Below are 23,634 nucleotides of genomic sequence, written 5' to 3' on the forward strand. Positions count from 1 at the left end.
TTATACACTAACATACACCCACAGATAATTGTGTAATGTATATGAAAATAATACTCCATAAAAGCAAAAAATCAATTACAAAATTCCTTGTGAAACATCTCTCCTACATACAGTATTCAGTGTCCCAACTGTACACTTCTTGTTATTTCAATCACCACATGGTTATTTAGGAAAATAATATACTCTTTTCTATTTGTTCATCCACCCCCTCTTCATTTACCATATGGTATGTGAATCCCTCCACCTTTCATGCAATTCTCTCATCTCATGAGAGTGACCCAATAAATAATAGGTCTAGTATCACTTTCCCTTTACAGGGATATATCTCTCGCTACTTTTCCTACTCTAAGTATTCCATGGCTCATGATGCGGTGGACTGCTTTCACTTTAACCACCTTCAAAATGCCAACATCATATACTCTGCCAACTAGGAGTAGGTTGGGTGGGAGCCACCATTCTAAAGCCAAAAAGCTACTGTCATTTTATGTGCATCTAATTTTAAGTATTTGTAAGTGCATTAACTTTAATAAATAGGTTTTTATTGAATTACTACACTTTGAGAAGGTCCCCATGTCCTGAGTTTTATTGAAGTGCATCAGAGGGGAATCCTGGACTTTTAAAGAGACCTACACACCCAATTAGCAGAGTATGTGATGTTGGCATTTAGCTGCAAAGAACCCAAAAGTGGCATGTGTAATCTCACTTTCCTTTTCTGATGTTACTTTCCCTGGTCCCTGCAGACATGGAAGACACTAATGAAGCACAATGTGTCAGAGACCCCTGATGTCTCATTAAAGAGAGCCTGTCACAAATAGTTTATGGCACATAGGGGACTTTTTATGTCACATATAGAATTTAAAAAACAATGTTCCCCTGGGCAGTGACCAGCCCCCCATTCCATTTGTTTGACAATCCAATGTCTATAAGCCTAGAAAAATTGCCATTGCTTTTTTTTAACATGCAGCTTCCATTGACTTCATTGGGGTTTGGATTCAGCACCAGAGCTTTATTTAAGTTCTGCGAACCTGCCTTGAACAGAACCCAGGTACATTTGGCTAATTCCTAGTTATAACCCTAAACATACAGTGCATTGACCATAGAGTCACCTGAAATAATATAGGGCAATACCATTTCAAATGATAATTATAAATTGTTTTATTAAAAAATTAATTCTCATATTTGAAACCCCATGGGAAACTTTATCATTCAATGCAGGAATGTACTTTTTATTGATGCCATTCTAAACCTGCACCTCATCATTATGCATCCTACATCCAGGCACAATAACCAGGAATACATGTGAATGAGCAATTTACAATTCAGTAAGATTGGTAGTGACTGCTGATCTGGTATACTTCACAATGATGGCTGAGTGACAGGAATAGGTGAAAATGCTTTAATTGGGTAAGCCTGTATAATATCTGGCCTCCGGATAAAAGACTTCCACTTCCTGCACTTACAGAGCTTTAGCAATAAAACTGTAAACATACAAGCCACGATGACTTTCCACTATTATGAATGAGAAAGCTTTCCTTAGAGTCCTTAGAGTCCTGGAGGTATAGCATTCTGAGGTTACAGAGAAAACATTGTATAAATTTCAGCAAAGTGCCCATCCTGCATTTAAAACCAATGCATATAATTCTTAATTCAAGGTGATCAGAGTCATAACAGAACTGATTATACACTCAGAACTTCAAGTTAAATCTAGGAGTTAAAAAAGCATGTTAGCCATAAGCTCTGACTCACAAGGCTTGTATAAAATGACTACAGAAATCAATTTGAAAAGCAAATTGTATTAAAAAATACATATTTCGAACAGCATGGGGAAGTAATACTAAAACATGACTGCCAATTTATTCTCCTAAAATAAATCAAGAGCGAAATTCTCGGAAATATGTTTTTGTCACCTGCAAACTTTACACCTGCATGACTCATTTTATGTGATTTTGATTTGCCAAAAGTGCCCTAAGTTTTTCCAGTCATGTTTGATAACAAACTTCCTAAATCTAAACCACTTTTGGTTCAAAGCTGCAGAACTTAAAAGAAAGGGAAGTATTACAAGCCATGTAATCTAAAAGCCTTCCTGTCACGCATTTCTCCGTCTCATTGAAAACACATATGGTAAAACTTAGAGGGAAAATCAGTTCCCTTTAAAATAAAAACTTCATGCATCAAGCCAAAGCAAAGCAGTGTTAACATGAAATCTGAAATGAGTTATTAAATCTGAACATACTTCGTAATGTAGGCACATTGATTGGTGGCAACCTGAGAGGATGTAAGCACAGTTCAAGTGAGAAATGTGTTGTTCCACACTATTTAAGTGAAATACAAACTTAAAAATTATTATCATCATTATAATAATTATTATTATTATTATTATTAATAATAATCATATTAATAGTATTATTAATAATACTATTAATATGTGCTATATAGCATACCCATTACTTCTGTGTACTGGCCTGTTCATCAACTGTTTTTTGTTTTTGTTTTGTTTCTTTAAAGGCCTTGCACAGATCAATAGGAGACTATTAGTCTTGATTAGGAAGTTGGTGAATTCTAATGGTGGGGAAAGGAATGCAGATGACACAATCATGATCAGTAGCCAATAGCAAAGTGTTGCTGAGATCTGAGAACTTGAACGGTTAGTCAGCCAAGGACACTTTCGAACCAGAAAAATAAAAATGACAAGAGACTAGACCAGGTGTCGGCAACCCGCGGCTCCAGAGCCGCTTGCGGCTCTTTTTCACCTTTGCTGCGGCTCCGGAGCACACTGCCCACCAGGTGACAGGCAATAGGGTTGCCGTAGCTCAGTGGTCGGCAAGCCGCGGCTCGTGAGCCACATGCGGCCTCTTTACACATTTTAATGCGGCTCTTCTGTGTGCCGGGCGCCCGCTCCCCTCCCTCCTCTCGGGCGGCCGCCCCAAACGTCAGGACTCTGCAGCTAGCCCAGCAATGGGCAAACTACGGCCCGCGGAGCGTGGCAAACATTGGCTGTCAGGATGTAGGCGGGGCAGCGTGACAAACTCCTCTCCTCTCACAGTCCGCCCTGAAGACCGGAACGGTGCAGGAACACGGCGAGAGGAAAGCGCGGAGCAAAGGTAAGTGAATTGACACAATATGGGGAATGAATTACTATAGGGGGGATGAATTACTATATGGGGGATGAATTACTATGGGGGATGAATTACTATATGGGGGATGAATTACTATATGGAGGATGAATTACTATATGGGGGATGAATTACTATGGGGGATGAATTACTATATGGGGGATGAATTACTATGGGGGATGAATTACTATATGGGGGATGAATTACTATGGGGGATGAATTACTATGGGGGATGAATTACTATATGGGGGATGTATTTTCAGTTTTAAAAATGTGGCTCTCAAAATAAATTTCAATCGTGGTTTTGGCGAGATTTGGCTCAGTTGAAAAAAAAGGTTGCCCACCACTGCATTAAGGTAAGAAACAATATATGCAGTGTCGGATTTGTTTTAAATGTTGCAATGGATTTGCGGCTCCCAGTCTTTTTTTCCCTTCGGAAACGGGTCCAAGTGGCTCTTTATGTCTTAAAGGTTGCAGACCCCTGAACTAGACAGACAGACTGAGACACTAGGATGGAGTGGACTGAGCTAGCACCCAACCACAGTTCAAAGTAAATGGTTCTAAGTTTGGGAGAGTTCTTTCGCTTATAACAGCGCCATTTATTACAAGCCAACAGCAACAGTAGCTGTCATTTGGCTAATGTTACTGTCTGGATGGGTTGCATGCTCTAGATTGATGGGTTTTTTTGGCAAATCAGTGGGTGTTGGGCATCGTGATTGATGATGTATTTACAACAAGGAATATTATTGGGGAATTTTTTTTTTTATATAAAAATCTTGTTAAACATTTGGTTCTCTCTTCATAGGTTAAATCTTTCTTTATGAATGAGCAGGAGTAGTATTATGTACTTCATACTCATTCATGTGTGGGGGGGGGCAGTATCTGACAAAGATACCCTTGTCCTTATCCACAATCCCTTTGCTGAACCCTGGTCAAAAGGAATCCAGGATAGTACAGCTCACCACTACCACTATATGGTCAGCTTAACTCAGAAAGTTTTATAGCCAAGAAGGTCGCATAAAAGTCAGGAAACTAGCATGTTCAGAAGGAGAGCAGACTACATATCTATCCTAAGATTTACAAAAACAAATGCTTTTGCAGATGACGACATTTATTACAAAAAAAGTTTCAGATAATTTCTGTTTATAGTAAAAAAGTGCATGAAAACATAGTAAATAAGTGTAAATAACAAGTAAACTCAGGTAAATCAACTATGTAGAGCAAGCAGGTGATTAATCACCACTTAATTTTGGTTTTGCATGTGTATTGCAATGAGCTCAAACATAAGACGTATACCACAAAGTCCTGAAGCTGCACACCACTTCTTAAGGGTAAAATCAACGTTATTGTTCAGCACTTTATTATGTGGTAAATGGGAGCAATGGACACTGGAGGAGGGAGCACATGGGATCTAGAGTTAAGAATTGCAGAGGTCCTAGAAATGGCTTCAACTTTTGTGTATAACATAAGACTTGGATGGTAACAGCTATAATATACAGTTGTTAAACACATATTCACTTTTAACAAGGTTTATTGAATTATAATGTTTTCAAAACAGAGTATTTTGGCTTTTTGGTATTTTTCATATCTATTTCTGTAGATGTCAGCATGAAGCATGACATGTGAAACACTAAAATACCAGGAGTAGTACCACTATTACCACTGCATTTGCACCACACCCTCACAAAGTTTAATGTTAGAAATACTATACATTGGATATAGGAATGCACTTTTTGTTTTTCCTCCAGTTCAAATGTAAGCAAACATGAGTGTAGTAGTGTGTTTCCTTGACTATCCTTGGAATGGATTCATATGAAGTATGAGAATTTATTACCATGTATTTTGTAAGTAATGGCCATGAAGTCTGAAATTTTGCTTAGTATTTTATGTACCGGTATCTAATCATACTTTTTTTGCATGAATTATTATATTTGATTTATTTTAAGAGAGATTCAAATTCAGGTGCCCCTATTTGTGAGAGCAATATACAATGCATATAAGCAAAATTGTTATATGAAAATTAAAGTGTACGTATTAATTCTACTCAACAGGAGACATCTTACACATATTTTCTTACCTTTCAGGACATTTTAGAATTTTCTGTATTCATTGGGAAAGTCATAGATGATTAGGTTAATGTTAAGAACTATTTGTGTCTAATTTCATTCAGAGAGTTGTACATTTTTGAGTCTACTTAAAGAAGTGATAAACCCCTTTTCTGCCAGTATGTGCTTAGATGGTAAAGATAAATTCAGTACATTTATTTTAACTGCTTTGATAACTAAGGAAGCTTATGTTGAGGCATTTAAATGCAAAATAACTTATATTACTAGAATATTTGTTCACACATGGAAATTATGGATATACAGAAATAGAGGGTTGAAGGAAAAAAAAACTATATTGCAATCCAAAAAAAAAAAACATTGACTGTAGTGAAAATATCTCCAGGGCAATTGAGTAGCATTACTATTTAACACATCAGTGTAACTTCTGATGAAGCACTGATAATATTATTGTTACTATGTGTATTTATATCACTGTTCAGTGCTTCTCACACACTGGGGAAAACTGTCTTCCTTCAAGGTATAGAAACTGTAAAAATGTTGAAAGACAGTTAATTTAATCTTTCGCTGTATTTCCCATGTGTTAAATAATCTATAGAAAATAAGATGCAAATCTCAATGCTACGTAGCAAAAGACCAGAAATGTGCCCGAAAATAAGCTTATGTGATGAAGTGTTAAAGGATTTCAGCTCTTTCCCAAAAGAGAGATAAAGATTCCAATGAAATTTATTACCATAGATGTGGCATTATATCTAATCCTGTAAGAGACCTTGTGTGCGGGCAATAATGTCTATCACATATTTCCAACATATGTATATACCACTTTTTCCTTTGAACTAGAATACATTTTAAAAACTGAATTGCTTTCACTTAAAAGAAAAAGAAAATCTATTACATTACTTGCTTTAAAAGGTCACTTCATCTAAAATTTATACCTACCTCAACTATTAAAACAGGGTGTAAGGTGGTTATGAAATCATAAGAGTCATCTCTACATTAAAGCTCATCTGCAGGAAAAGCTTATCCCCTACCCACCTCTTCATTCCACCCATCTCTTACCCTTTTAGCATTTTTGCACTGTCTATGCCCCTCAGCAGCACCACTTCTGGGACCAGAGATTCCACCACTGCAGTAGAACAGTTGCTTCTTCCTGACAAAATCACATGCTGCAGTCTACAGAGGACCCCACCATTGAAAACTAAATGGAAATGTTTACATCCACAAGGTAATGATGTGGATACTGGAAAAAGGACCCCTTTCCACTTCAAGGCAGAAGATAGAAAACCTGGGACTTGGCTCAATATGTGGTCATGGCTTTAGATAAGTATTTCTAATATTTATAATAGTTTTTGAAAACTAAAAAAGCAGTTAGTTAGCAGTTAGTTAGAGGGAGGTAAGCTGAGGGGAGAAGGGGCACTGCCCGGAGTTCTATAAAAAGCTGCTGATTTTCACAAAATAACATTTCCCAGAAGTCAACAGCAGTATGAGCAACGTTGAGACGTTAAATTGCCCTGAAATTCTGGCAAAAATTGTTTGATAAAATGCAATGTAGTCAAAGGAAAAGGTGAAATTAAGTACGTTTCAGGCAGTTTTTAATAAAGCAGTGGGCTTTAAATTAAAAAAAAAATGGCAGTTGACTAGTGCAAAATCCTAAGCGGAGTATTTATCACTACATTGGTGAATGCAATATAGTGTTTATTTGATCTCATGGATTGTGAAAAAGGTAGACATGGACATGGTGAACCCCCCTGAGGGTTACAAAAGTCCCCTTTCAAGTGTCCTAAATTTAAAAAAAAAGTCAAAATTGTAAAAATAAATAAATAATAGACTGCAAAAAAAAAAAATTAAAATAAGAAATATAAAGTGATAGTACACATATAACTTTCTAATACACAAACAAGACAAAAAACACAAAAAATGAAATAAGCAAAATTTTCTTAAATCCAAGTTCACTTTTTATATAAATTGACTCATGCAGACAATGAGCCCTGGTAGACTAAAATACACTGTGCTGTTGTTAAAAAAAAATTGTTTAATGTAAGTGCCATACCTATAGGACTTTTTTGGCCTATGAAGCCTAGCCAAAAACTCCCAGTGCTAGGAAATCTACATACTGGATTACTTGCAGGATATGTGCTACAACAAAATGTCCACTGAGCATTTTATATATATATACACATATATACACACTATATTGCCAAACGTATTGGGACGCCTGCCTTTAAACGTACATGAACTTTAATGGCATTCCAGTCTTAGGGTTCAATATTGAGTTGGCCCACCCTTTGCAGCTATAACAGCTTCAACTCTTCTGGGAAGGCTGTCTACAAGTGTGTCTATGAGAATGTTTGACCATTCTTCCAAAAGCGCATTTGTGAGGTCTGGCACTGATGTTGGACAAGAAGGCATCCACTCTAATTCATCCCAAAGTTGTTCTGTTGGGTTGAGGTCAGATCTCTGTGCAGGCCAGTCAAGTTCCTCCACCCCAAACTCACTCATCCATGTCTTTATGGGCCTTGCTTTGTACACTGTTGCACAGTCATGTTTGAGCAGGAAGGGGCCATCCCCAATTTGTTCCCAGAAAGTTGGGAGCATGAAATTGTGCAAAATGTCTTGGTATGCTGACGCCTTAAGAGTTTCCTTCACTGGAACTAAGAGGCCAACCCACATCATAATTCCCTCTCAACCAAACTTTACACTTAGCACAATGCAGTCAGGCTAGTACCGTTCTTCTGGCAACCACCAAACCCAGACATATACATGGGATTGCCAGACAGAGAAGAGTGATTCCTCACTCATGAATGAAAAGTATACCTTATGGCGCCACTCCAAGCTATGGATGGAAGGAAAAGATCACCCCACCAGCAAGTGAGAAGAGAGGAGCATGAGTCAGAGTGATTCCAGTGTCAGCAAATACAAGTGAAGGGATAGGAGCTGCTCAACCAACCACAGGAGTCCAATGTTGAGGAATGGCTTCAACCACTGTTCTGGCCACATACTCTAATGCATTTTGCCCAGTGGGGGGCTTGGTCACAGGGGTCATCACTTCAAAGAACATGTCTCCACTGCTCTAGAGTCCAGTGGAGGTGTAATTTACAACACTCATCCGACATCCGACTCTTTGCATTGCACTTGATGATGTAAAGCTTGGATGCAGCTGCTCAGTCATGGAAACCCATCCATGAAGCTCTCTATGCACTGTTTTTGTGCTAATCTGAAGGCCACATGAAGTTTGGAGGTTTTTTAGCTATTGACTCTGCAGACAGTTGGTGATTTCTGCACACTGTGCCATTCAGTGTGCGCTGACCCCACTCTGTCATTTTACGTGTTTACGTGGCCTACCACTTCGTGGCTGAGTTGCTGTTGTTCCCAGTTGCTTCCACTGTTCTAATATTACTAACAGTTGACTGTGCAATATTTAATAGCAAGGAAATGTCATGGATGGACTTATTGCACAGGTGGCAACCTATTATGATACCACGCTTGAATTCACTGAGTGCCTGGGAGCGACTAATTCTTTCACAAATGTTTGTAGAAGCAGTCTGCATGCCTAGGTGCTTGATTTTCTACACCTGTGGCCATGGAGGTGATTGGAACACCTGAATACAATGATTTGGAGGGGTGTCCCAATATTTTTGGCAATATAGTATATATATATATATATATGTATATATATATATATATATCATGTTGATTGAGCAGTGGGCGGCACAGTGGCCTAGCGGTTAGCACTTCTGCCGTGCAGTAATTGGGTCATGGGTTCAATTCCCAACCATGGCGCCTCCTGCATGGAGTTTGCATGTTCTCCCTGTGTTCGCGTGGGTTTCCTCCGGGTACTCCGGTTTCCTCGAACACTCCAAAGACATGCTGGTAGGTTAATTGGCTCCTGTCTAAATTGTCCTAGTTTCATCCCTGGCCACGCAGGATTTCCTGCATGGTAGGGGTTGGAGAAAGACCTGGTAACCAACATTGTAAAATAATTGCTAAGAGAATTCATGGAAAAAGTCACTTATGAGTGACAGTCCATGCAATCGCAAAGAGACAGATACGAATGAATGGATAGAGAGATAGATAGATAGATTGAGTAGCTCCTTAACCAGTTACCGACTGGCCTATAGCCAGATGGCAGCCGGGCGAACAGCTCGTCCCTCCGGGTGGACATCATATGGCATCCTTTCAGGCATGCGCAGTGTGCCTGCCCGCAGGGTTGCTCTGCGGCGCGATCTGTCACCGGCTGTGTACCTCGGACACGGCCGATGACAGATCTGTGTACTGGCCCTATTGCCAGTACCCTGTGACCTGCTGTGACCTATCACAGCATGTCACATGACAGTTGTATAAAATGGATGGCTTCCTTTCATGCCATCCATTGTATACAAGTGTGTCTAGACAAGTGTGAATGGTCACAGAGATCACATGCACAAGTTGGGATAATCACAGCCCATCTGTGTCATGTGATTAGCCGTGGCCAAATCACAGCTAAGCACAAAAAAACCCCCTGAATGATTCGATGTCATTCAGTTAAATGCTTGCTTATCTTATAGCAAAGTAATTCTTTGCTATAAGCAAATTGTGTAAAAAAAAAAAAAAAATACTGATCACTTCCCCAAAGTAGTACAATGTTACTATGGTAACATTATACTACTTTGGTCATAGTGAAATATGAAAAAAAATCTTAAAAAAGAAAAAAATGTAATAAAAAATTAAAACTAATAAAAACAATTTTCAAAAAACTTTCAAAAAATTATAATTTTTTTTTTTCATACTGTCACCAGTCAGTGTCCCTGATCACCGCCATGCCAGTTATATGATGATGCTGTACTGCACTGGTGACAGTATGTAAAAAAAAATAGTGAAAATAATTTTTTTAATTTTCTCATTTTCCAAAAAATTATGACAAAAAATTACAACTTCAAAAAACTCGCCATTCCTCTTATGAAATACGTCGGACTGTCTACTTTGCAAAAAGTGGTCTTTTGGGTGATATCTGTACTGTTGTGACATTCTTGGACCTCAAGAAATTAGATTGGCTGTCAGTACTTCAGGATTGATCAATTTTCAGATATATCCCATAGTTTGTTAACTCTATAACTTTCCTACAAACTAAATAATACATCCTAATTTGGGTTATTTTCACCAAAGACATGTAGTAGAATACATCTTGGCCTAAATTTTTTGAAGAACAATTATTTATTTGCAAACTTTTATAACAGAAACAAAGAAAAACGTGTTTTTTTTTCAAAATTTTTGGTCTTTTTTTGTTAATTTAGCAAAAAATAAAAACCCCAGCAGTGATTAAATACCACCAAAAGAAAGCTCTAGTTGTGTGAAGAAAATGATAAATGTTTAGTTTGGTTACAGTGTTGTATGACCGCGCAATTGTCATTCAAAGTGCTAGAGAGCTGAAACCTGAAAAATGCCCTGGGTAGGAAGGGGGTAAAAGTGCCCGGTATGGAAGCAGTTAAAATCACATAGCTACCTGGTATGATGCTAACCTGCCTAGATATTTAGATATTGTTTCAGAGAATGTAGATATATATACAGTATATACTGCACGGTATATATACACTAATTAGGGGAATTGTAAGAGAGGAGACCTTTACTAGCTGAAACAAGAACAAAATGACTGCTGCTCTGTGAAAATGAAATGGTATGGACTCACAAAAAAATAATACTAAATAAAATAACATCAACAAAAATTATCCTTATCTTTCAGTCTTCTTCAACAAATGAACATATCATAATTCACAGTTTTGTACTCTTTCAGAAGTTACTTTCTTTGTAGCTTTCTACATTGGGTTGCATAATATTTCAGAGTGACAAAGGAAGTATATGCTGAGAGCTGTTAGAAATTTTGGGTTCCACTCTGAATGAAGCCTGAAAAGGAAGGTAAAGGGAGGGACTCAGGGCTGGCTGAAGGGGCAAATAGCCCCTGGCTCCCAGCTCAGTCTTGTTCTCTAAGTGGGAACTTCAGATTTGCCCATTTTGAATAGCTGTCTATAAACAAATACATTTTGGCTTTGCCTCCTGATTGTAACAGCCTTTTTTCTTCTTCCAAAATATAATGTGAAGTCACATACAGAATAACCATATCTTGTTCTAAAACAAAGGCACTCTTTCTTTTGACTCCATATGCATTATTGTATTTTGGTAAGCGTTAGATACAGTGGGATAGGTTGATGTTGCTTTATACCATGAAATCCAGCTTGAGGTGATTGTAGCCGTATTAGTTCACTTGTGACAGAAATAATTAAGTACTGCATGTGATACTTTTTTTATTTGCACTAACATACAATTTTCAGGATTAGCTTTCGGAGAATGTCCCCTTCTTCAAGGTCCACGCAGTACTACTTCACAAAGTTTTAGCATTCTGCTAAAACTTTGTGAAGTAGTACTGCTCGTACCTTGAAGAAGGGGACATACCCCAAAAGCTTACCAAGAAGTCTAGAAAGGCAGCGGATGACACTTAAATATCTTAAAGTGTTACTGAACCCAGGACCCTGCATTCACTATATCTGATCTCCCACAGTACAAAGAACATGAAAATGCAATTATTTTAGTAAATATAAACGGTTAAATACCTTTTCTCATCAGCAGTTAGAGCGGTCTTGTGACTTCAGCAGAGCACTGGTTAAAGCTTGTAGGAGGAGTTTTATTTCTGCTCTAGGAGGATGCAGAACTCCTGACCCTCTGTCTGGACAGCGCTGATTGGCCCTGTGCTGATCATATACACTCTCCCAAGGAAAAAAAAAAATCTCTAGCAGTGAACACTAAACTGAGCATGCGCAGAAGGGCTACGTGTTAAGTCTGTCTTATCAGCGTGGACATTTGAACAAGAGGAGAGGCAGAGAAATCAGGATCAAGCAGCCTTTTTACACAATGCAGAGGATTAACCCCTTAGGTTCCAGAAAGAGTATATCAAGCATGCTTTACTGCATATACAGACTGATTGTACTGTTGTGGGTTTGCTAACACTTTAACAGCAAGGAGAGAATAATTCGATATGTCAGGTGGCTGACATGGCTTAACAGGTATCCTGGCAATATATATATATATATATATATATATATATATATATATATATATGTCTTACTTTACAGGTTCTGTTGATTTTAACTTATGTTGGCCTTCTGCCATTGTGCATAAGCTCCAGCAGTGTAGATATTGGTTTTCTAGTTGTATTAGATGCCAAAAAAGTGAAACACAGCAGTACCATTAACATACAGATAATAAAGAATGGAGTCATTTTTATAAAAATATTTTTAAGAAGCTATTTGCATAAACAGAAATAAAAGTACAAGAATAGGTTTACACCTGAGCTGGTGATCACATCTAGACTGCATTTAAATTACATGCTTTCCCACACCCACAGCCACAATGAATGCACTTCTGTGCCAGTGCAAAAGTGACCACAGGTAAACCAACATAGTGTGAACCTAGCCAAAAGTACACCTTTTAGAGGGGAGAAATGTATTAACTCATTATTGCCTCAAAAATGCATTCCTATTACAGCTATTGAAATTGTGACATGCCAATTTATGCACTGTACCTGAAAACTCTTTTTAATTACAGTTGGCTGCTTTCTTCTATTAAATGTATATTTCCCACTTTTTCCGGCTTTTGAAAAATTGCCCAATAATATTTTGCCTGTGAATGATCATTTCACTTTACCAGCAAATTACAAGTATAGTTTCCAACTGCATTATAATGGGAAACTCTTACATTCTAACCTAATCATAAAAACATTGTTATCTAATTAAAGATGCAAAGCTCATTACAGTGACAAAATATTAGGCACAGGCTTATTATTTTATCTGTCCATTTATGCTTGTTTTTGTGATCTTTATGATTATTATTATTTTGCCTGCTAAAATTATGTAGTTAACGATGTTAATAACTAATTGTGCAATCTGCATGCAAAGAAATATATCAAAGACCTTTGATATTTGAAAGGCATTACTTAGCTAAATGAATGATGTATACACTGCTCGAAAACTACATCAACATTTTAAAGCTTAGCTTGGCTACAGCATAAAAAATGTAATTACAAATGGGGCTTTTATTTTTCCAATACGAAAATAACATATTTTAAGCATCTGTTGGCAAAGATTCACCAAACCATATTAATGTAATTGTGATTACTTTGGAAAAAAATATATCACAATGAAATGGAGGTCTAATATAATTCATATTTTCAGGTTTTTTTACACTTTCAAATAATTTCTGGTTCGAGAATAACCCCATCCGTGTTTTATTTTAAGAACAAAATTGTCTCTGCCTGTGCTGATTGCAGTAAGCTATTATGCACAGGGTAGGATGAAAAACACCATCAAGATTAATAACTTTTTAAAATTTATGATTGCCAAAAGAACTTATTTTAATTTGGTAAATCCTAAAAATAATTGCTTTGCTAAATAAATAAATGAACACATTCAATTATAAGGATTATTCAAAACAGTGGTTTCACTTATTCTGTCTTGAAAACAAAATGTACAATTAAATAATATATTTTTGCTGTGAGATTTTCATTTTCGCAATATATTATCACTTTTTAGCGTAGAGAGTAATGCATGATGACAAAATATATCACACTACATTGTAAATAAATGTATATTCTTCTGAGGAGTTTTGTTATCAGTAATGCATAAAGGTAATTGGGGTGTTAAAGAAAATTTGCAGCACTATTTAGGGTGTTATAAAAAATTTACAAAGCTATTTTTCATGTGAAACTGCATGTGCATTCATTCTAGGCAAATGAGCGCAAAATCAAGGCTATTTTCTTTCCAAATCGAATGTTAAATTTACAAAACTATTTTTCCTGTAAAACTGAATGTGCATTCATTCTGGACAAATGAGGGCAACATCAAGGCTATTTTCTTTTCAGGTCAAATGTTATTTATTCATAAAAAAATAGAGTGGTTCAGGAAAATGCCACATTATGGCCACTAAATGGAGCTTTAGATCATATGTCTTTACTATGATCATCTGCTCCATCCAGTTGCCATAAAGCAGTATTTTCCCTATTCACTCTATTCTGTATGAATGAATGATATTTGACCTGGAGATGAAATAGCCTAATAACATTTGATTTTGCCACCACTTCAGACAGAACTAATGTAAACAAAGTGAAAATGTGCTATCTTGCATAAAACATCTAGATATGTTAGCAAATCTCTTGAGCCACACACCACTTCCAAAAAGTGAAGTCAGCCTAAAGAAGAACTAATTAAAAATCTCACTGTTTTGGAGAAAAGTTAGGTAGCAAAATTCATGATGTCATAATTTTCATTAAAAAAAATAACAGCTTCAGCCAAGCTGAGGAAGAGCTGTAAATGCAGGGAGATGTCACATCCTCCACTCTCACTCTGAACTCCTTACAAACTACAGTTCCCATCATGCAAAGGGCACTGTAGTGAATGTGGGCAGGTACACTGAGTCCGCAAATGTTGCCTGTGTACTCGCCCACTTTTACAGCAAATTACGCCCCTACATTCTCCAGCCTCAAAGAAATAAAGGACTAGATAAATAAAACTTGTTTCCTCTTCTAGTTTTTCAGGTTTTAGGACACCAGTAGCTGCTGGTTTACTCACATGTGTGTATCGCTGTTGCTGAGCTCCTGTATGCCACCATCATGATGACATTTCAGGCTCCCATTGCAACTCCACTAGCTGAGCACACACTCTCCTAGCACACAATCCCTTCTGCTGCTGCCCTCTCCTCCCATGTAGTACTGTGCATGGAACCGGCTCCGGAGACAGCTGAGAATGCCTCTCCACTAACACTGCAAGCTTGGATACCTATAAGCCTGAGATGACTGTGTGCTAGGAGATTGTGTGCTCAGTTAGAGGAGCTGCAATGGGAGCCTGAAGTGTTATATCTTGATAGCAACATACAGAGGAACTCCGCAGGAGCCATATACACAGGGAGTGGATGATGTGCCTATCACAAGTGGACATTTGCAAGTCTAACTTTTATGACCAAAACCATACTGTTATTATTTGGAGGAGGAGGGGCAAAGTCTCCAGGACTGTCATTCTAAGACCACTGCCTCTGTGAGCTGATCAGACCACAAGTCTCAGACTCACTGATCCACCCACTACAGCGAGCAGGCAATGATGCAATCCCTGTGCACTGTAGTGTGTAGATCAGTGAGTCTGAGACTAGAGGCAAAGAACTACAGCAGAGATGTGACAAGACTGGTGGCAAGTGGAATACAAGGAGTAGTGGCAACCGGTCTTACAAAACAGAAGACAGAAGGGGATACCCTGTAATTTAAAATATGCATCTGCTATATCTCACAAACTACCGAGCCAACCAGAAAATGGACCACATACTTTAGGAAGTTAGGAAAGCAGCATTAAAAGTAAGTTAAAATATGTTTCCAGGAGATCTGCTGTAAGGTCTTATGCACACTGCTGCTTCTAAACTGATATTTTTGGGGCTTTTGATGTCTTTTGCCTCTGAATGCACCTCAATAAAAGTCTTTGTGTCCATGCACACATAGGCTTTTAGAGGAGTTTAGGATAAACAGAATTTGGAGGCACTCAAATGCAGCTAAATGCGCTTAAAAGAGTCTAAGTGCTAGACATGTTTGGCACTTCATGGTTTATTCATTTTAATGGCCAGAATGAATAAAAATTCTGAGCAATAAAATAAACACCCAAACACCAAACACTGCCAACCCCTGATAAACTCGCTTAAACTGATTTGAAAAAAACCCAGCTTTGGTGAATTTTTATCTCTGAGTGCCTGTGTTTGGGCTGAACATTAAAGTTGATTTTTGGAAATGATGGTTCCAGAGCTTTGCTGAATTGTGTGTGAGAGCAAAGACCCCAGAGAAGTGAGCACCTTTGAGCAGAAGGGGATCTGAGGTGTTACAGGTTAATTGAGCAGCTATATTTTTTGTTTGTAACATCTAGAAATGTTAGCTAATACCTTTAAATATTTACCTTTTGTCTTGAAAACATTCAGTGCACTTCCTATGCTTAGGCACTCCTGTTTTATAGCCTAATTTCTATATATCTGCAGTGAGATCTAAGACACTGCTCTCTCTAACTGTTGTTGCTCCTTGTTCTTTATGCTGGAGAGGAAGCTGTACCTGAGGATCTTCAGGGCTAAGATCTCCCTGCTTGCACCTGCTGCTTAAATAACCCTACATCATTCACCACCTACACCATTCATCAGAGTACCATTCACCACAGGGGAACCTTTGACATGAGGAAACAAAGCCCTGCCTCTACCAAGATGGCTATCTCCACACACACAGATACAGTAGAGAACAAGGCATGGTAATCCAGTAATAGAGAAAATATCAGGTTTAGGCTATGCTTCAGGCAATGCTGGTGTTTAGTCTTTCGTGCTTTGGTTGCCATTTCTGGGGGCAGTTTTCACAGTTCAATTTAGCTTTAAAAAGTCAGTATAGTCTATTTATCTATTTCTGGTGAGCACCTATTTTGACTTTTTACTGCAATGCTTACCTTAAAGTCGTTATAACTGTATAAAATAAAGAGATTTTCAGATTAACTACAAGAGGGAACTCAGTTTAGACCAGGGGCGGACTGACAACTCATGGGGCCCCCGGGCAATAGGGGATCATGGGGCCCCTGTGTCCTAGCCCAAACTCAAAAAAGCCTATGAAAAAGGTACCAGGGGCATCTCATGGGGCCCCCTACTGACCCTGGGCCCTCAGGCAGTGCCTGAGTTTCTAAATGGTCAGTCTGCCCCTGGTTTAGACTCATTCAGCTCCCTTCCTTAAAGCAGTTTCAAAGGTAGTTTTTGCCTCCTGTTGGACCCCTCACATTCTGACTAGGACTAGTTCTTTGTATTACATTTAAAAATACACATACAGGTTTTTGGTCAAATGCATTTTATTTGTATATATTTAATATTATTTCTTCAAATACTTAATACCTGTACATCCAAGACCCTCACTTTGCAAACATCTAGCCCTGCCTTACCTTGTGTTCACTGATTAAACCAAAATGATCTATCTAGCTTAATTCTACTGGGATATAGAAGGATTGGTGTGTACCTCCTGTCAAAATGTTTTTTTTTTTATGACAGTAATTCTCCAATTTCATCAAACTCAGTTAGAAATAGCTGTCCCTTTTCTGAAAATAATGACCCCTATCCTGGTGTGTTAGTTTTGTGAGTTGAGCCTTACGTGTTAACTGATCTCTCTAGATATTGAGGTCCATTTCAAAAAGAACCTGTATGACATGCAGAAAACAGTTGCCCTTTGCTTGGAGATGGCCACGTACTAGCTGAAAATGGGAGATATAACATATTCTCATGCAATATTTCACATTTTTCCTATAATGAGAAATAAAACAAAATGGTCCTCAGCATAAAAAGTTTTTATATGTATACTATACTGTATATTTCCTATAATAAAAAGATAGAATATATTATATACATAGAAAAATATCATTAACACGTTGTGTAAATATATGAATCATTTAAAAAGCTATGTGAACATTAAAATGAGTTATTAAAAAAAGATGAGTAAATAGATTTCCTTACTTTTCTTCTTTCTCCATTAATTCCCCTCCACTGTTCTGCCTTTCTTACAATTTGGCTTAACTCTTGATTGGAAATTTCCAGATCATAAGGAACAGGGCACACTGCTTCCTCGCAACTTATACGCTGAAAAACATCTAATATCCAGCTTTCTTTATGTATCCTGTAAAATATAGTAAAATGTAGTTGCTGTTTTGTTTATAGGATTTAAAGTAAGATTCAAAGAGGTCTTTAACATGGGATATATTTAAAAAAAAATACATTTACAAATATCAAAGTTGCAATTCATAAAGGGTAAAGGGCATGTAAACCCTTTTACATTGTAGACTATAGAACATTTACCTCTCTTTTATAGACATGTGAAAAGGGAAAAGTGTTTTATAGTCCTGTCCTAGGGTAACAGTACTGCTCTCAATGTATACAGTTTGTTGAGTGAGCATTGTCACCCCTACTTGTGTTAATGTCAGGCTCACCAGGTGAAAATAAATTGAAAGGCCTGAAAAACAAATGCAGCCACCACATCTAAAGACTAATAACTGTAATAGATTACATTTTTATCCTTGGGCTTAGATACACTTTAAAAGGAAACAGCCTAAGCAACACAAAGCAATACGTTTACTTTATTCTCCCTTTATGCCTCACTTCAGCACCCTGTGGACTCTCCCTATGCAACAATGCTGATTTTTGGTGAAAAAGGTGAGTCACATGGTCCACCTGGAGGTATAGACTTATTTTTCATTCCAGGCAGCTGATCGAAGAAATATGAAAGTGTAATTTCTGTGGCAAGGAAAAGGGGGGTGTTGCTTTGCCCTATATAACTTAAGTTTTGTAGTCCTTCTTGTACTTTTGCAATCCTGGAAATATAGACATTTCTATAGGTTTTTGTTCTGTCTCAGCAAACGGTGTGGAGTGCTTTAAAACTCCATTTGGCATTTACTTACAGGCATGTCATGAAAAAATGACATTAAACCATAAGTTGCTTCTTGTTTTGAAAAGACATATGGGAAACACTATTATCTAAAGTTAAAGGAAACATATCCACTTTAGTCACCACTCTAAGTGTAAAGGCAAAAGTCCTAACTAATAGCACCAGAACATATCTGTTTTGCTTTGTGTGGCAAAACACACTATGTGCTTCAATCTGATCCAGGCTCCACTGTTACTAAGAGTTCCGTTTCTACTATATGGGGCCAAAGACCTGCCGCCAATGCAAATCCCCATCCATTTACTGCCCCCTGTCCAATACCAGAAACTTTACTGGCAACCAGGGGCGGACTGACCATTTGGAAACTCGGGCACTCCCCGAGGGCCCGGGGTTAGTAGGGGGCCCCATGAGATGCCCCTGGTACCTTTTTCATAGGCTTTTTTGAGTTTGGGCAAGGACACAGGGGCCCCATGATCCCCTATTGCCCAGGGGCCCCATGAGTTGTCAGTCCGCCCCTGCTGGCAACACTCTTACTAGACGTAAAGATGGGCAGGATGGCTAGTCTTAGCTTCAGGTTGTTGCCTCTAGCAACATAATTAAATAGATTCCAGTAGTGCAAAGAAGAAGCATTTCTATTTAGAGCAAAAATAAAAGCAAGCACAATATGCTGACTCTTTTTAAAAAATGAAAATGGCCCACAGAATTGCTTTAATATGCAGTAGAACCTCTATATTGTTATTTCTCTACATTTTTTTCTATACAATGTTGGTATTTAATATTGCAATAGCATAAAATATAATGTTCTTTTAACCCAAGGTAAGTTTTATTTTTCTACATCTTATTAAAAGCAATAAAATCTAAAATAATCAATAAATAACTCTTTTATTGTAAATTTATTGTTAAATATAATATAACTAGGAATGAGCTTCAGGTTTGGGTTGACCATGAATTCCACTCAGACCCGAGCTGTTTGCAGTTGGCTGAATGGGTGAACTAAATGTCTAGATTTGGCTGGTTTTCCAAATCTGGCCATTTGGTTTATCTGTTTCATTCATTCTGGCACCACACCCATGTTGACTTTTTTCCAATTATAAACAAGCCGCAGGGAATCCTATGTGATGTTGTTGACCAAATATGGTCATGAGGTTGTAGATCCATCATGAATCACAATGAATGATGTCCTGATGACCTGCTAACAAAAAGCCATGACAGCCCATGCAGATAATCCCCTCCTCTACAGGTAGGCCACTTGACATAAGGCACCCTCATGCATATTTTTTCTAATAATTTGTATTTTTAATATTTCCTTCTAAGCATTATTAAATATACCTGCTTCCAATTGAAAGGTATTTACTTTTTATTTTCAGAGCTTCACAACTCCCATGATAGTGTTCAGCTACTTATGCCCCTTTTTACCAAAAGTTTGCAAAGTGGTTACTAAAAAGGCCTGAAAAAAATTACAGGATTCAGCTTGCATAGACTTCAATAAAGTTTGGACACAATGTTCAGGGTGTGTGAATTTTTTATAGCATTCAGCAAACATCCAACAAACTGAATAGTACTTGGTTCGATAGATCATCACAAGCTAAGGCTAACTACTATAAATTGAAATGTATCAGGCCTGAATTTTATTCAGTTTGGTTGCCTAATATCCTTTTAGCATACATCACAAAAGTAAACAGGATTTCCAATGTATGTTTCATAGTAAAGGATAAATATTTGGCACAGCAAATGTGAACACTTTTCATATTATAATCTGCCTCAGTTTTTCTATTTACTAACATGTGGTAGTGCTTTTGAATTTTAATTCAAAATGTTATGAAATGTACTTATTTATGAAATGCAATTTAGAAATTAATCTAGGCTCTTTAACATCAAAGGAAAATTCGATAAGCATTTCATTCTATATTTAGCATTAGATCATGATCTTTTTGGAGGAATATTACTAATTTATAAACATATATCCAAGACATTCTCAGGGACATTTATTATAATTAGCTGAAATATCGCATTATAGACTACACATTATAAACAAACAATAAACAACTATATTACAGTATCTCACAAAAGTGAGTACACCCTTCACATTTTTGTAAATATTTTATTCATCTTTTCATGTGACAACAATGAGGAAATGACACTTTGCTACAATGTAAAGTAGTGAGTGTCCAAAATTAGGCCCAAATTGTCAATATTTTGTGTGGTCACCATTATTTTCCAGTACTGCCTTAACCCTTTTGGGCATGAAGTTCACCAGAGCTTCACAGGTTGCTACTGAAGTCCTCTTCCACTTATGGAGCTGGTGGATGTTAGAGACCTTGCGCTTCTCCATCTTCCATTTGAGGATCCCCACAGATGCTCAATAGGGTTTAGGTCTGGAGACATGCTTGGCCAGTCCATCACCGTTACCCTCAGCTTCTTTAGTAAGGCAGTGATCATCTTGGAGGTGTGTTTGGGGTCGTTATCATGTTGGAATACTGCCCTGCGGCCCAGTCTCTGAAGGGAGGGGATCATGTTCTGCCTTAGTATTTCCCAGTATATGTTGGCATTCATGGTTCCCTCAATGAACTGTAGCTCCCCAGTGCTGGCAGCACTCATGCAGCCCCAGACCATGACACTCCCATCACCATGCTTGACTGTAGGCAAGACACACTTGTCTTTGTACTCCTCACCTGGTTGCCGCCACACACGCTTGACACCATCTGAACCAAATACATTTATTTTGGTTTCATCAGACCACAGAATATGGTCCCAGTAATCCAGGTCCTTAGTCTGCTCATCTTCAGAAAACTGTTTGCGGCTTTCTTGTGCATCATCTTTAGAAGAGGCTTCCTCCTGGGATGACAGCCATGCAGTTTAATTTGATGCAGTGTGCAGCGTATGGTCTGAGCACTGAAAGGCTGACCCCCCCCCACCCCTTCAACCTTTGCAGCAATGCTGGCAGCACTCATATGTTTATTTCCCAAAGACAACCTCCGGATAGGATGCTGAGAAAGTGCACTCAACTTCTTTGGTCGACCATGGCGAGGCCTGTTCTGAGTGGAACCTGTCCTGTTAAACCGCTGTATGGTCTTGGCCACCATGCTGCAGCTCAGTTTCAGGGTCTTGGCAATCTTCTTATAGCCTAGACCATCTTTAGGTAGAGCAACAAATCTTTTTTTCAGATCCTCAGAGAGTTCTTTGCCATGAGGTGCCATATTGAACGTCCAGTGACCAGTATGAGAGAGTGAGAGCGATAACACCAAATTTAACACACCTGCTCCCCATTCACACCTGAGACCTTGTAACACTAACGAGTCACTTGACATCATGGAGGGAAAATGGCTAATTGGGCAAAATGTGGACATTTTCACTTAGGGGTGTACTCACTTTTGTTGCCAGTGGTTTAGACATTAATGGTTGTGTGTTGAGTTATTGTGAGGGAACTGCAAATGTACACTGTTATACAAGCTGTACACTCACTACTTTACATTGTAGCAAAGTGTCATTTCTTCAGTGTTGTCACATGAAAAAGATATAATAAAATATTTACAAAAATGTGAGGGGTGTACTAACTTCTGTGAGATACTGTATATTATGATTATTATTTTTATTATTATTAATGAATTCTTGAGGTTTTTTCCTATATATATATATATATATATATATATATATATATATATATATACCTAAATATCTACTTTTTTTAGTTTTTCATATGTAGGGAAGGGCTAAAACCCCTGTCAATGTATGTCAAATCCTTGTGAATCCTATTGGGGAGGTTTCCTCAGTGGTGTTTCTTCACAGCCTGACACACACACAAAGCAAATTGGCTGGTGCCACTATAGTGAGAGGGGTGGTGGCCATTCCTCCTCTGTTTAATGGCTAGTAGACCAAATATTTATTGGCATTTAGCTTAGAACCTGATTGTAAGGAAGTAATTCTAAAAACAACAATTTTTCTGCTGACACAAGGGACAGGTATGTTGCATATTACTTGCCTACATGCCAGAGCTAGGTTACCATTAGCAACCAATTTGAACGTACTGGTTCCTATTTAGATACTATAGGCCTGATGTAATAAAATGTATCCATTCATATATGATAAGCCATTTCAAATGGTATTATTATTTGATGCTGTGTGTAAAAAAATAATTTGTTATTCAAAGTGAGAAAAATTTAAGGTGTGAATAACTTTATCCTATGCATTATTACCACTATGATTTTCTCTTTCAATGTCAAAGTGCTACTCCCATTATTTTTTCCTGTCCCTGTGTTGCCCATACAAGAAATTGTAAAAAAAAACAACGTCAGAAGTTCTAACCCTTAGACTGATGACACAGAGGTGACTCTGCTACTAATGACAATTCGCCAGTGACAGAGTCATTAGGGGAGTCTTACATTTACTTCTTGGAATTTGTACCCTCACTGGCTAGAAATGCTTCTGAATAGCCTTTAATAGTACAAGGACATAGACCAAGTGAAATTTCACTGGCCCAATTAGCAATGGAACAATTCCATAGAAACTGTTAAGTAGTCTCTTAGTGATCCTGATGCTGGCTGGATGTCACCAGCATCAAAATCACCTGTGTGAAATGACCCTAACATTCTGCTACAAATGTCTTTTTTTGCCTTTGTCCCCGTTGAAAAGATTTCTTATCACTTTCTGTCTTGACAGGGAGTGAATGGAGATTTCCAGAACAGGACAAAGATGACAATAAACACCCAACAAAGGCTATAGCCCTTCCCCACTCTATCCTAAAGGAAATACAAATTGTTTTCCTTTTTTGTTACAGCTAACAATAAAAGCGTTAAGCAAAAACATCACTTTATTTTTCACCATGTGCTGCAGAGTGGCTCCTGCACATTACAAAAATAGTGTAGGACATGAACATTTTATTATCTTACTACTTTTTAAATAAAATGGGTGTCCTCACCTTCACAAGGGATACCATTTTGACAGTTCAGTCAAAAAGACCCTATGATGTGAAGTCTGTGAGCATGGCAGATTCCCACCATGTTGATACCAGCTGGTA

General features: G+C 37.8%; 1 protein-coding gene across 1 annotated transcript in view; it reads right to left on the reverse strand.

The window, feature by feature from the left end:
• LOC149458319 (uncharacterized) overlaps positions 1-23,634 on the reverse strand; it is a 171,360-nt gene that overhangs the window by 54,044 nt on the left and 93,682 nt on the right. Inside the window, exon 6 of the mRNA XM_089682144.1 lies at positions 17,699-17,858. Within this exon, the coding sequence (XP_089538270.1) occupies positions 17,699-17,858 (160 nt within the window). The remainder of the gene's footprint in view (positions 1-17,698; positions 17,859-23,634) is intronic.

This window comes from Staurois parvus, unplaced genomic scaffold, assembly GCF_062004578.1.
Source record: "Staurois parvus isolate SC_StPar_1 unplaced genomic scaffold, SC_StPar_1.0 ptg000287l, whole genome shotgun sequence".
Classification (NCBI taxonomy): domain Eukaryota; kingdom Metazoa; phylum Chordata; class Amphibia; order Anura; family Ranidae; genus Staurois; species Staurois parvus.